Source organism: Otolemur garnettii, unplaced genomic scaffold, assembly GCF_000181295.1.
Source record: "Otolemur garnettii isolate 467f Iridium unplaced genomic scaffold, OtoGar3 scaffold00171, whole genome shotgun sequence".
Lineage (NCBI taxonomy): Eukaryota > Metazoa > Chordata > Mammalia > Primates > Galagidae > Otolemur > Otolemur garnettii.
In genome coordinates this window covers 1796509-1811482 of record NW_003852566.1, presented here as the reverse complement: position 1 = coordinate 1811482, position 14974 = coordinate 1796509, and the positions used below count along the sequence as shown (strand labels likewise).

The following is a 14974-nucleotide window of genomic DNA, read 5'->3' as shown; positions in this document are numbered from 1 at the left end:
GTATTTGGGCTATTTGCTTTGTTTTCATAGACAGGTTAAAAGGAGAGAAAAAAGCAAGGGTTGGCTATGGGTCGCCTGAGCAAGTGTCAATTTCAGCTTAAAGTGAATTGGAAAATTGAGCCTAATTATCCTGGGTAATTGCTTCAATTCTCCACTTGACTTTGCTAATGTAGATCTGTCCTGTGTGTTCAAAAAGATACCCAGCCCCCGCTGCTTATCCTACTGTCACCTCTGAAAATTGCTCGTGTAACACTACCACCAGACAGAAAAGCAACTTTGTACTTGAAAAGATGACAAGAAGTAAACTGAAAATGAAAGACTAAATCACTAAATATAACTTTCGTAGCTTAAAATTAATTTATTTAACAAATATAGCTATAATATAAATGATAATAAAATTTCAAATATACAGTATATTACATAGTACACACAATCCCTTCCAAAGGGATACTTCAGAGCCACACGAATGTTCTGTTAAATAGAAAGGTTTTTTTTTTCTTTTTTAATTTTACAATTCTTTTCCTGGTACTGGTAAGAGAGGTCCCTTCAACCTACCTTTGCAATGCATCTGTGTATCCCCTGCCCCCCAAAGCAAATGTTTTGCTGTTGAACTTTTGTTAAGTTTTCCAATGGAAGGAGGTTTGCTCTTCTCTCAAAGACTGTTCTCATTTCCAAGATCATCAAACACTAATTGCTCCGTGAGTTTCCTGCCTGGTGTCAGGACAGGCAGCAGCTATGCAGCAGATGTGGTCTCTGTTCAATTACTATTTCTGCTGGGGATCCTAGATAAACCTCTTAACCTCTCTGGTCTCGGTTTCCCCATCCTTAACTCAAGGGTGTAGATCTAGATTCTAGAAGAGTGCTAAGGAACACTTCCAGCCACTTTTGGGGAAGAGGGTCAGGCTTCATTGAGGGAACTCAGGGAACAACCAAGAGGAAACCAGAGCAGTGTGGGGGCTGAAGGGAAGGCACCAGACGGTGCTGTGCAGAGGAGCACACTGGGACACAGCTCCTGCTGCTTGCAGTAGACTGAGCTGCAGGGATCATCTGGCCCCACAGGTGGGCGACCGGATCTTGGGACCCTCTATGTCAGGTGGTACATGCTGTAGCCTACATGGGCCGTGTACAGTCCCACGGGTGCCACAGGCAGCGCGGCACGCTGGAAGGGGCCAGAGGCACTGTAGAGTGAGGCACCTGCAGCGGCAGCTACAGCTGCTGGACCGCCTAGAGGAAAGGAGAGGCCGAAGGCGGCTGGGGGCAGCATGGGCTTGGCGGCCATCTTCAGCTTCTCTAGCTCTGCCTCCTGTAGTCTCTTTGCCTTGGCGCGGCGGTTCTGGAACCAGATCTTCACCTGTGTCTCGGTGAGGCTGAGTGAGCTGGAGAACTCGGCGCGCTCGGCTATGGACAGGTACTGCTTTTGGCGGAACTTGCGCTCCAGCGCCAGCAGCTGCGCGGTGGTGAAAGGCGTCCGCGGCTTGCGGTTAGTCTTGTGCTTGCGCAGGGTGCAGGCTGGAGGGCTCAGCCGCCCTAGGGAGCCAAGAGAAGAAGACAGCGGATTGAGAAACTGGAGTATAATCAGACCATAAAGTAGTGTTAAGAGCTGATAACCACCACATATTGATTGTTGCTGAGCACTTCAGCGCCAATCACTGTGCGAGGCACTTGAAAGGCATTTTCTCCAATTCCCACGGCAACCCTGCTGGGAAAAAGTTCATGCCTACTTTTTGCATGAGTAAACTAAGATTCCAGGAGAAACGCACCAATATTCAAAGCCTTATGCCTACTCTTAAGGCCCAGACACAACTGGGAAGAGGTGGAACAGTCTTTATGTTGCCTGGCCGGTTAGGAAGGCCTTTCCTGGCCAGGCCATCCTGCACAGCCAGGGAACAGAGTTAAGGTGGCTAGAAGCACTGATGACGGCTTGTGCAGAGAGGCCCTGCGCCCAGCTCAAGGGCACACTTCGTTTTATACATTGGCCAAACATTTATTTGTGCCCATCACAGATCATCGTGCTCAGCGCTAGGCCAGGCCTTCGTGCAGCACAGATCCCAGAACTCCACCTTCTCCTTCCCCATTCCTCCTGGGTTCTAGGGTCGGTCTGGGAAGGGCAGGAAGGGCAGCGTGAGCAGTGGGAACACTGTGGCCAATTCCCTAAATATAGGAAGTGTCATTCTGAGTGAAGAAGAGGGTGCCTCATTCCCACAGGACTTTTTCTTTCAACTGTATCAGTTGTTTCTCGGACCTCTCCTACCCACAGCACCTTGGCCCAATGGCCATACTCAAATGTGTGCTTGGGGTGGGGAGTGCGAGATTACTGCTCCTCCATTGACCCCAGAGTGGCCCAAAGAGACCAACAGTGTCCAATTGTCTTTTTCTTTTGGCTTCAAAATCAACCTCAAGAATGGGTAGGCAGTAAGTGAGGTAGAGGACTAGCGCAGGTCGGGCATCTGGTCGGCGCTGCGGCCAGATAAAAGGTGGAACAATTATTCCCAGGGCAACAGGGATGGAATTGATTGGAGTCCAGAGGCCAAGGCCCTAACCAAATTCCCAAGTCCTAGAAATGACACTTGGCCTGTGTAGCAGCTTAAGGGAGAGAGGATTCGAATCAAGGCTGTTTTACCATGCGGGTTTTGCCTAACTATACATTTCCCTCACCCCTCACTTCTTAAGAAAAGAAAAACCTTTGGGCGCTCAGACCACCACGATGTGAGTGGAATAAAAATCTTGTGGTAACATCCCCTTCTTACCCGCGCGAGGCCACTGCGAGTCCGGGAAGCAGCTGGCTCCCGACTCGCTGTCCGCCTGGCGGCCCCTGGGATGAACACCGAGAAAAACACCACTCACTTCAACAGCCACTGCCCAGCGCGGGGCCACCTTGTCGGGCCATTAGGCCCAGGGAGGGACGGCCTTTCAAAGACGTTTAATCCCCAGATAAAAATCATTCCTCCACATCAGGCCATTGAATTCGGGCTGCTATTATGCAGCACAAAATAATCGGAGGAAACGAGGAAAACTTGGGAATTTCCCGTGCTCCTGAAATATCTCTGAGTGTTTCGGGCAGAGAAGCCAAAGGGCCATGAGGCCTTGGAACTACCCCCAAAAGCGCCTTTGGCGGCTGCAGCCCACTTTAATGGGCCCAGTCCGAGGTGCCTGGGAGCTCCCACAGGATTAGAGGGGGCTCTTTCCCCTAACTGACTTGGTGCCCCGCCCCCTTCTTTGGAACCTGAGTGTACCCTCCCCCTATCTACCTCAAACTTCAAGAGGGGATAGGAGGTGGGTGGAGAAGTTGTAAAAACTTTGGAACCTCTTGGCAAACAGGTATTTTCAAATAGATAGGGTGGGGCGAGGGTGGGGGTCACCAGACTTACAGAAACTCTGAGCAGTGGGAAGATGTCTAGATTGCTCGCACCCATCTGTTGGCGTAAGGACGATATAACAGAGTTTAGGATCACATGAGGGAGCATGGATCCCGAGGCGTTTGCTGGAGGCAGAAGGAGAGGGCGCCCTACTGGTTGACTCCCATCCCCAGTGTCATCCAGCCAAGCCCAGGAGACCTGGAACCCTCTTCTTGGGTGGGAGTAGGGAGAGACGCAAGTCGGCCTCCCCGCCAACTGGAGCCCTCCCACCGGCTCCAAACACCGTCTGCAGGTACGTAGTCGCCCGAGACAAGTAGGCGCCGGGAGCGGCCTGGCGCCCTCGGGTCCCGCACCCCTGAGGCCCCCTCCCTCGGCGCCAGGGTTCTGCCTACTCACTGGCCGGGGGCGGGGAGAAGCGGGGGCTCTGCATCCACTGGGTCCTCTCGGGCTTCTCCGGGCTCTCGGCTTTGACAAGTGCGTCTTCTGGCAGCTTGAGGAGTCCTCCCACAGAGAAATGGCCGAGCGGCCGCGGCGAGGAGGGCGAGTCCTGGGCACCCAATGATCCGGGCCGGATACCCAGGGGCTGCACCCCGCCGCTTGCCGCCTGCGCGCCCTCAGAGGCCGCCAGGGCGCTCTCCTTGGCCCCTGGCTTCCTGTGGTCGGCCATGAGTGCCTCCACGCTGAAGGGCAGAAGCGAAGGGGATACTTTGGGCTTGGCCCCCTCCTCATCTGCGCCCATGACTGCCGCCGCGCCGGCGGCGACGCTGGGGGCCTGGCCCGCGCCTACCCCCGCCGGCTTCCCGAAGACCGAGTCCTCCACTTTGACACCGAGTGGCAAAGAAGTCATGTCAGCAGCCGGGGCCATGCAGAGCCGGGCCCCCACTCCAGCCGCAGCACTGGCCAGCAGCCGAGCATGGGCTTCCGGCCGGCTGGGAACGCGGCGGGCCCTTGGGGGTGCCCGGGGCCCTGGCCAGGCTGACCCTCACGCGAGCGCCTCCCGTCCCTCCCCAGAAGGCCAGCTCCGGGGCGCTGGGCCTGGCCTCCCGCTGCCGTCGCCGAAGCAGCGCAAGCCGAGTTCCCTGGAGCACTCGCCGGCTCCGGGTCCAGCCGCCGCTCCCTAGAGAACTTGCTAATAAGGCGAGGCCAGTGCTGCAGTGACCAATCAACGCGCGAGGGGGCGGGCCCGGAGCGATCCATTGGGCCGCGCTCCCAAGGACTCTGCAGAGCAGCTCCAGGCCTGAGGGAGCGCGGGACCCGGGAGGACAGGGAAGGGAAGCGGAGGGGAGGGGGTGCCGGCGAAACTTCCTTCGGCCCTAAACCCAGGCGGCCTCTCGGTCCAGGTCCCCCTGGGTCTTTATCTTTCTGTTGCTGAGCACTTTCCCTTGTTCTGGCTCCTTCTCTTTCCCCGACCTCCCTTGTTTCTATCCCTTATTTCCTCCCTCTCCCTCTTTTGCTGTTGTCTTTGCTCTGTCGCAGCATTTCTTTGCGCTATATGACCCCTCCTTCCTCTACCACAATAATTTGAGATCATTTCTTACACTTTCCTCTTATATTTTAAAAAACTCCGCGTGGCTATTTATCTCAAGATAAAGACATAATAATTTCTTTCTAAAATCACCTTCATTTTCTTCCTCTTGTTGAAATCCTCAAAACTTTACCTCCGGGGTAAAAAAAGTTGACCTTTGTCTCTAAGAGATAAATAACAACGACAAAAAGTTAGCCGAAGGAAGCCCCGTTGTGGTGGTGCTATATAAGAATACATAATACCACCCGGAATCTAGGATCGGTTTTCACACACGGCGTGCATTTTTCGCGCTCCTAAACCTCTCACAACACCTATACCGGCGACGGGCTGCAGAAATGAGCTGCCGTGTCCTTTTGGCATAGAACTTATTGAAATAAAACTAACAGACATGAAAACCCCGGTCTGGCCTTCATGTGACCTCTAACGCATCCGCAGAAACAATAACACGTCCGGGTCTCTGAGTCGCCGATCCCCGAGGGGAGACGCGCATTTAGGGGAGGGGGCTGGTGAAAACAGCACTGTTTCTGGAGGTGGATCCTCGGTGCTAGGCTTTTATTTTTATCATTTTCGGAGTAAACCTAATTTTTACTTTTACTGAGGAAAACCAAGAAAAATGAGTTGAGGTAGAGGGAGATGCAGGATGCGTACCAACCGGAGCCGGGGTTCGCGCGCCTCCCCTTTATGACCTCTTACCCCGCTGCCCAGGCCAGCGGCTCTCGGGAAGCTAGAGGAGGTGATTGGCGGCTCACCGGGATCGGCCATTGATGACTGCGGGGCTCTAATCTCCAGGAAACACAAGGGGCTGCGGCGGCCATTTAGGGGCAATTATCCCAGCGCGGAGGGACAGCGAATCCTCTCGCCTTTTAACTGGGCGCAATAAAAACTGTAGATTAGGGGCGTCCACATTAAGGAAAATGAATTACTAGAGCGGGAACTTTATTACCCCGACGACGTCCGGAGTCTGGCGGCAGGGGTCGGGATGCGGATACCTGAGCGGTCGGCAGCTTCAAGGCCCTGGAGATACGTTAAGGCCTTTGGGAGGGTTCCGGAATTCTCCCCTCGGTGGAATTCATGCCTCCTCTCCAGGTTTCTTACGGACCCAAGATTGCAACTTGGGCCCTCTAGCTCAAGTGAGGTCGGTGGGACGCGAGGTGTTTGGTGCTGGGGGACCCTGTAGGTTTTACCGAGAGTTCAAGGATAAAAGATTGCACGACCCCATTTTAAAGCTGAGTGAACTGAGGCGCTGCGAGGCTGTGGGCCTAACACCTTGCTAGCAGCCCCGCTAGGATGGCGAATTTCTGTTGCCGGCATTTCTAATTAAATTCTCGTCAGAACAACCTCCTCCGCAGCCCAGTCAGAATCTCACTCTGCACCCGGGATAAAGAGGGAGAGAAAACAAAGAACCATCCTCCTTTTATGGCAACATTTTAAAAGCTAGTTGTGTGTCTTTGCAACAAATCTTCGGTTTTGTTCTAGCCTCGTCCCCCATTTCTGAATATTTGGCTCCCAGACCTCTAAGAATCTGATACAGCTAAGAACTTTGTCCCTAAAAAGTGCCTATCAGGAAAAAAATAAAATTGTGGAAATCGTGCAGTTTCCGGGGTTCTGGCCCCGCTTGGATCTGCCAGTTAAGACGCCTTCTTTGCTCCTGAGCTGGGGACTTGAACCCGACAGCTGATCGTCACGGCGCAAGGGAGGCTCGCGCAGAGCTCACCGGCTGTAGCCGGTGACTAGCTCAGCGAGGCCTGGACGCTGGCCGGGGGGCCGGGCGGCCAGAGAAGGGCCGCATCGCTAATTGCGGGGATAAACAATCTGTCACGATCCCTCAGCGCGCCTAATAGGCAGACAAGGATGTTGTTTTTAGGCGCCAGCGGCGGCTGGATCAAAGGCTGCAGCCGGCTCAGGGGCCCTTGAAGTCGCGCTCCCCCCCACCCCCGCCCCCGGGAAGCAAACCGCCTAGGCCCGCAGCCCAGGCCCGCAGCCCGCCCCTCGGCTTCCCAAGCCCTGTCTAGGACCCCACCACGTCTTCCTTTTAGGTTCGGTCTGGGTTAGTTGTCTGCTCTTGCCCCGCGCAGCGGCTTAACCGCGTGCAGACTTTGCAAGACCAGGAGAGTGAGTCTGCAGAGGGCAAGGAGTTCCGACTGGATTCCGGGTGGGAATAGAACCAGGGAGAGCTGCCCGCGGACGCGGAGGAAGCAGTTAGAGAAAGCAAAGAAAATATCTGTGTCCCGGGCGTGCTGGTGTTGTTCCTTAGCCCTGGAGGAAGGACACGAATTTGAGGCAGTGAGAGGGCAATTTTCTGCGTTAATTTTTGTATGGTCCTTTACGGGTTTCCTGGCTCGTGTGTTTAGAGAGCTGACAGGCCCCCGGGCTGCGCCTCTTATCTCGCCGCCAGCACTAACCTCGAGGCGCGGCCACTCTCGGCAATTTTCCTCGCGGCCGCGGCAGGCGAGAAAGCCCGGCTGTAATTCATGCCTGGCAAGGGCAGGGCTGGTCCGCAGCAGATAAAGCCCCAGGGCTGGCGCTCCGCTTCCCTCCTTGCCGACTTCCCTCCCCTTCCCCCTCGCTCCATCTTCTCTCACTCTCCCGCATCCTAAGGCGCTCTCCTCGGCCTCCGCCCCAACAAAGCGCCTCTGAATTTCAGACCCTAAAGATGGATTGTTCTTCGTCCACTTTCTGGGCAACTAAACCGGTGGTGGGTTTGGTTCCCCACCCCCCATGCGCCTATTTTACCGGGGTGTTTAGTGATGGGGGAGGTGGTGGTGTTGCTAGGTAGCCCCTCTTTAAAGGATTCATTTTTAGAGGGACCCCTCTTAAAGATGGTTGTCGCTATCTGGATGCTGCCTCACAGCTGGGAAGAGCTGCTGGCTGGACCCTCACTTCGGCACTGGTTGTTGCCTTGGTCCGAGTTTGCCGTCCCCCCCACCCCCCGTTTTCCTCGGCCCAGGAATCCTGCGTGCATTTTTTAAAACATGCAGCTCAGTGGGATCCCCCAGCAATTAGCGAGCCCCAAACAGTCCTCTTTAATAGAATGAATGTGCTATGAAAACCGATTACCCGGAACGATTTATTTTGGTGGGAATTCTCCAATCGCCCAGAGGACCGATAGCGGGAGAGAGAGGAGGTATTTTGTCCCTGGGAGGGGTTGGGGGTTGGCGGGCGGACAGAAAGCGCTGTCACCCCCTCTCCCAATCCACGGAGGGGGCCTCTCATCCGAACATCTCCACTCTTTTAGCCTTTGTCGCCTAGAAGTGAGGGCCTGGGAGTCAGGTCTGAGAAACTGGAGTCGCTAACTCTGGGAGGATTTCACAGCTTTTCTGAGAAAACGCCGAAGCGCTGAATCTTCAGCTGGCTGAAGATCCACCGCACAGATCCGGAGCAAAACGCTTTCTGCTTTTCTCAGACCTGAACAGAATTTGTGCCTTTTAAGAGTTTTGGTACTCTTTTGGAAAAGCAAAGTCAAAATTAAAAAAAAAATTAGTAATAACAAGTGTTTTAGTGTTTTCTCCTTCTGGCTATTTTTCTTCTAAGTAGGCCCAACTGGGGCAGCGGAGCTGTCCGAGAGTGGCGAGAAATGGACAAGCCCTGCCTCGGGGCTTCTACCCCCTTCCGCGCTCCCCCACTTGCCGCCTTCCCCTCTCGCCGGCCTAGGCATCCTTGTGTCTTTAAATTCGGAAGGGAATGGGAGGGGGCAGGACCACGGAGGAAAAAGATCCCCCCCTTTTCAAATGGCCCAAATTAATGTGATCGCGAATGAGGGCGCACTTGGGGAAGATGAAAGCGGAGGCCGGCCGGCTCCTCCTAGAGCTCTATAATTATAGATAATATATCCCATTTCAAAGCAATTAGACCAATCAGGCGTAACGAACCACTTTGCTGCCGACGAATAACAAAGGCGCACGGTTATTTAAGCCTGGAGCTGTCAGGCAGACCCCGAGGCTCCAGGGTCCACCAAACGTCTTCCCTCCCGGCTCTCCCGGCCCCGGGCGGGGAAGGTTGTCCGTTCTCCCCTCAGGCTCTGCCCAACTCTCCGGGGCCTCCTCTCAGTTCCGGCTGGGGTTGGAGGGAAAGCGAGGGAGAGAACTAACAGAAAGGGTATCAGGTCTCCTGTCAGAGGTTTCACAAACTTTATCTGATTTAATACTCCCTATTGAGGAAGATGGGCGTTATCATCGGCTTTTGTTTTCCAGGTGAAAGAACAGAATCAGAGAGGTTAAGTGTCTTTCTCAGAGCCACTCAGCTGGTTAGCCGGGGCAGCAGGATCTGGTCCCAGGTGGATCTAAAACCCTGAAATCCAGCGCCCTCCGTCCATTCCCAGGGCAGCCTCTCTAGGTACGCGTTGCATTAGCAGCGGCTGCTCAAAGCGGTTTGGTGGAACCGCCTCGCATCCAGGAAATGGGTCTTCTCCGGGTTCTCATTACCCCGGCTCCTGCCCCTCCTCCCGCCCCCACCTCCTTGACAGTCCGGAACACGGTGGATTTTTTGTGTGAATTTATCAAATGTCGAGGATCTCAGGTCTCTCTGAGAAGAAAACAGACCCAGGGTGCAAGCCAAGGGCCAATCGCCAATTTTTCGGAGCCTCGATTTGTTGGCTTTAAAACAGGAACAGTGAGGTAGAGACACAGGGAGGCAGAGCCGTCCTGCCCTAACAGGCCCCGAGCAGCGGGGAGCTGGGGAGGCTCTTCGTGGAGACTGCGACGCTCCTGCTGAAATACTGAGCGAAATGGAAGTGAGTTGGGGATGCCGAGAAAGGCTCGAGGTGAGACTGGAAAAATGGGGATCTGAGGGGATCCCACAGGGGAGAGGGCGTCCCTGGGGAAGTCGGCCTGGCCTCCCTTTGGGCGGGGCCGAGGGCGGGGCTGCAGAGCGGGGGAGGGGCACCCCCTTCCCTGCGGCAGTAGGGGGGGAGCGGAGGGAGGAGGGCGAGGGAGGGGCGACTCCTGGTTCCCTCTCACCCAGTCACTGAGACTGCCCCCTCACACACACGCCCTCTCACTGGGGTAGGTCCCAGCTTTGGACAGTCCTCCTTGGTATCCTGCCTGTCTCTCTGACTGTCTCCCTCTCTGAGGCAGTTCTCTGTCTCTCGGTCTCTGGATGCATCTCCAAGACTCAGTCTCTTCCCTCTCTGTGCTGTTCTGTCTCTCTTCCTGACAAGCCGCTTTCCTTCTCCGCCTTTCATTTGCTTGCTAGGAAAGTCTCTCCTACCCACTCCCCCTTCCATGATTATGTCTGAATCGCTCCCTGAAAGTAACTGCAAAGCTATTGCAAGTTTTTTCTGGAGGCAGTTTTCAATTTCTGGAGCAGCCGGTACACACCTTCCAGAGTGGTGAGCGCTGTCCGGCCCTGGCCCCGGCCCCCCGCTGCTCCTGAAGCCAGTAACTTCTCCTCTGGTCCCCATTTCCATGTCTGGGGACCTGCACAGTGCACTAGTACCTTCTCCCAGGGCCGTCGTGAGGACAGAAAGGGAGAGCGGCAGAGGCAGCAGCAGCAGGCCCAGCAGAGCTAGGAGGTGCAGACTTAGCGTCCCTTCACCTCCATTGTCCCAATTCATGATGGAAATGACTGTGAATGCAGAGCATCCCCGCAGAGGGAGGAAGGGGGATGGGGAACCATGGAAGAGCAGATGAGGGCAGGGAGCATAGCAGCATGTTTTTTCTGGAGAGGTAGTTGGCCCAGCAAAGGATACCTAAACTGGACTCCAGCCAGTACCCTCTTGGCCACTCATGCCCCCCTTAAGGGCTTAGAAGTCAACAACCTCCGGCTACCTAGAGTCTGCACCCTGACCTACCCTTCAGCCCTCTGCAGGCCCAAGAAACACAGTGTCCTCTTGGCCCTACACCCTGCTCCCCTGTCCTCCCACCTTTGCCATCCTTACTTGGCTTCCCTAGCCCTTGAGTGAAACCAATGGTGTCACCCTGTGAAGCGATGGAGGAGTGTTGGCCCTATTGTAGGGCAGAGGTCCTGAGAAGAATGGAAGTTGGAGGTTCCAGGTAGAGCAAGAGCTCCAGAGGAGACAGGGTTGGGTAGGGAAACCTCCAGCATGCACAATGCCCAATCAGTGCAGGATGAAGGTAGGACGGTATGGGCTGGGGCCTGGAGAGTGTGGCTTTCAGATGGAAAATCCACAGTGATTTTCACATGGGAAGGTTGGGTTAGTGGAGAATCATTGACCCAACATCCCAGTGACCTCCTTGAGGGCCTGGACAAGTACCTTCCCTCCCTCAGCTTCCTTTCTCCAGCCATAGCTTCTTGCTTACCACAGCCCACCCCCAACTTGGGGCTGCTTAGAGAAAGGGCCACCCCCATCCTGGGTGTGAGGATGCTGTGGCCCTTGTTTGGCCTGGCACTTTTCTGAGCCCAGGGCAGCCCACCAGCCACAGAGGCTCCTTGAGACCAAGTGGCAGGACTGGTGGGGGGAGGAGGGATTGTGGACACTGAAGCCCCCACAGGCTTTTCTGTAGGCCCAGAAGAGCACTCCAAAGCTGCAAGAGACTAGAAATTTGGTCTAACATCCCTGTTCCATAGGTGGGGAAACTGAGGCTCAATGAGGCGCCATTTCCCCAGGTCTCTGGGCCAGAAACTGGCAGAACTGGTCCTAAATGCAGGTTGCCTGACTCCAACCAGTGCTCAACTTTCCTCATCCCCAGGAAAGTCAGCAACTTTGGGACATCCCCTGCCTCTCTAAGCCACACTGCCTGTGGTGGGAGGCTCCCTGGAGCACCCCCTCCCCCAGAGGTTCAGAGGACACTTCTTCCTTCCCAGTGAGGACCAGATGGACCAGGGCACAGACTCCATGCCTGGAGCTGAAGAGGGACCCTGGAGCACCGTGCTTGGAGCTAGAAAGGACTGAGCCCCTCCTGGGTACTAGGTGCTTCAAATGCACCACCCTGGTTAATTTTCTCTCAACCATCCCCGAGGTGAGAACCCATTTTGCAGAGAAGGAAGGGTTCATTCCGAGAGTTAGAGCAGTACCGTGAGCGTCAGACCACTGTGCGCTGGAGGGGGCCCTGGTTGCGCTGGAGGGGTCCCTGGTTGCACGCCTTCCAGCACCCACATAGGCAGAGTGGGCGGTGGATGTTGCAATTGCCGCAGGCTTTGCTTCTGTTTCTACCTCTCCTCCCCAACACCAGGAGCGGGTTTGGCTCTGGAAGGTCGAGGCCACTGGGACTCCCCTAGTCCCACCCGTCCCAAGGGCCGGTGGACAGGGCAGGACTGCGACTCCGCGCAAAGCCCCGCCCCCTGGCTTCACCCTTGACCTGGGCAAGGGACTGCCAGCCCGAATCTCAGGAACTACACACATCTGGTGATGGACGTGCTGAACCCGGCTGTCTTCCTCCCTGCGGCCGAGCGCAGAGGGAGGATCTGAACCCATAAAAGAGTACAAACTGGGGAGCTGGATGCCAGGATGGAAATAATGTATCCCATTATTAATAGTTAACACGTATTAAACAATTTCTATTCCCAAGCACTGTTAAGAGCTCTTAGCACGTCCTATGTCCTATGGTCTTGGCAGTAACTCTCTTTTAATCCCTAGTGTACACTAGGGGAAACTGAAATAAAATAGTTTGCACTAGCAAAAGCAAATACTAAAACAAAGTGTTCTGAGATGTGGGGGAGGCTGTGATTTCAGCAAGCCCCACACAGCCACCCCCTCAAGAGGCTCCTGCCACACAGGGAAAGGCAGAGAAAGCTGGTTCTGGATGCAACAGCTCTGATCTCTGTGCATGGCCATGGGGGTGATTCTCCAGAGCCTGTGTGTGTCCCCAAGAGCAGTACAGAGCCTGGCATAAAGAGGGGACATCAGAGGGGAGGTGACCAGGCACTGCCACTAGTCCACCTGGGCCCCTAACCTGGAACAATGGCTCCTTGGCAGCTGCACAGAGTTAGGGTCAGGGCCAGAAGGCAGAGGACACTCCAAGGGAATATTGGTGAAATATTTCTTGAGTGACATTTTGCTCTATCCTTGCTTGTTCTGCTGTGTTTCTATCTCCTTTGAGCTTGAAGATGGGTTGTAGATAACCCTTCCTCCACAGGTAGGGAAGGGGAGAACAGAGGGGTCAGTCGTTCAGAAAGGTGAGTGTGGCCTCAAGTCCAGTGCTGTCTCCACCTGGCTGGCCTGCCCCTCTCCTCCAGCCCTCCTGGGCTGCTTGTTTCATTGTTTTCATCCAGAGACCGGGCTGTGGGGAGAGTGGAGTGAGGTGGATGGAAACTGAAGCCATGTGGCAGCAGAATATTCATCCAGAGGCTCCACCTTTCTGGGAAAGCTGAGATTCCCTCCCTGAGTGTTCTGGCAGAGAAGAATCATTCTTCTGACAGTGTCCTCCCCAACTATTCCCTGCAGGGTCCCTCCCTAGGCTAGGCTGTCCCAATCCCCTTTGGCTTCTTCTCTCCCAGCTAGGGCTGCAGGACTACCCCACATGACTGAGACCATCCATCCCTGGGGAGAGCCCCTATCTGATCAAAGATCGGTCTCTGTTGTGGTCTAATTAAATGAAAATAGATCCTGCCTTATCAGGTTTGGGTTCTAGTCCTGGCATGGTCCCCTCAGCGGCCAGAGGATCCCTGTCTATTTGATTTTTCTGCTCAGACATACTTGTTTAAACAGACCCTTCAGGGCCTTCTGTAATCTGAGCCAGTCCAAAGCAAGAATGCCAGGTAAGGGTGTAGGTTCAGCCGGTTGGGGTGGGGTGGCTGTGAGCACAAGTCGTAGGAAATGTGGCATGGACAGATAGCAGGGAGAAACCACCCTTAGAATAGAAATGTATGTGATTTTTAAGTCTGGCTTTACCCTCTCATCTTTGTGGCCTTCAACAAGCTATTGACCCTGTCTGGGCCTCAGTTTCTCATTATATTGGGGGTTAAATTAATAAGAATACCTCTAAAGTTCTGGAAGCTGTGCCATTGCATCCCAAGAACCTGAAAGTTAGAGGAACAGCTAGCACTGGCACCCTGACCATCTGGATGCCCAGTGAGTGGTTTCTGCCACCCCAGCACCCTTGGGAATGGGTTTACTGTGCTGGTTTATAGGTAAGAAAGCAAGTCTAAAAAGGCAAAATGATTGGGATCGGCCGATATTTGGAGACAGCATCCTAACCCCACCTTGGGGGCCCAAGCCAGTGTCTTTCCACCCACCGCAGCCTGTGGATAGCTCAGGATCCTCTGCGCAGTGTAGAGAAGGCAGAGCACAGTGCATCTGGGGCCATGGCTCAGCCATCTCCTTACCCAGTCCCCAAGCCCTGACCAGGGCCTGCCGGGCTCTGCAAGGGTCCATCCTCTGTCTGCCACATCTTCCAGCATTCTTACCACTCCTTCCCACCTCCACCACCACATCTGGCTCAATCCAAACACCACACTGGGCTCCTTGCTGTTGGCCAAGCATGCCAAGTACACCCCTGCTTCTTCAGGACACCCGTACTGGCTGTCCCTCTGCCCTGTGTGCCCTTCCCCCGGGACTCTCATGGCTCCACTTTCCTCGGAGGCTGCTCAGGTGCTGCCTCCTCAGAGAAGGCACTTCCTCACTCCACCCCTGCCACCCCGTAAGCATTTCCAAAGTCCTGCTTTATTTTCCCTGATGTATGAGTTGCCCCGCAACGTGTCATTATTACCTCTGTTTACAAGTTCCTTACCTGCCTCCTCCTGTTAAGAGTGCAGCCCTGTAGTGGCAGGTGCTTTGTTTTGCTCCTGGCTGGACAGTCCTTGGCCCTCAGTACCAAGCCCAGCACATAGCAGCTACCTAACAAATATTTTTGAATGACTGAATCTCTCTCATACTTACCACAACTTTAGGAAAATTACCAACCTATTTATGGCTCATTATCCTCATCCATAAAATGGGCCGAATAAGTCTATTCAGCTTATACTGTTGCGAGAACATGCTGGATAATGCCTGCGACGTGCTCAGCACAGTGTCTGGCCCTGAGAAAGCCTGCAGGAGAAGCTGTTTTCTGACTAAGAGAGGTTGGTAGACTGTCCACAAGATTCCTGCCATCAAGAGGAGCCGTGCAGCAGGACCCCTGGGTTCTGGGTCTTGACAACACACCTCCAAAGATAAAGCCACATCCCTGTCCATGTTTTATCTGAACCTTTCAATGAC

At 54.5% G+C, this 14974-nt stretch overlaps 1 protein-coding gene across 1 annotated transcript; it reads right to left on the bottom strand.

Moving 5' to 3' along the window:
* Positions 1 to 656: 656 nt before the first annotated feature.
* On the bottom strand, positions 657 to 4461 carry MSX1 (msh homeobox 1). Its single transcript, XM_003800189.1, has 2 exons — positions 3753 to 4461; positions 657 to 1527 (listed from the first exon to the last, which is right to left on the bottom strand). The coding sequence occupies exons 1-2, from the start codon at positions 4219 to 4221 to the stop codon at positions 1085 to 1087; spliced, it is 912 nt and encodes a 303-aa protein (XP_003800237.1). The 5' UTR covers positions 4222 to 4461; the 3' UTR covers positions 657 to 1084.
* Positions 4462 to 14974: the final 10513 nt, after the last annotated feature.

Bases quoted from the DNA above. Each gene is read 5' to 3' on its own strand.
- MSX1 (XM_003800189.1), bottom strand. From the start codon at position 4,221: ATGGCCCCGGCTGCTGACATGACTTCTTTGCCACTCGGTGTCAAAGTG. The intron at 1,528-3,752 runs GTGAGTAGGCAG...TTGGCTCCCTAG, and splicing joins CTTCTCCCCGCCCCCGGCCA to GGCGGCTGAGCCCTCCAGCC.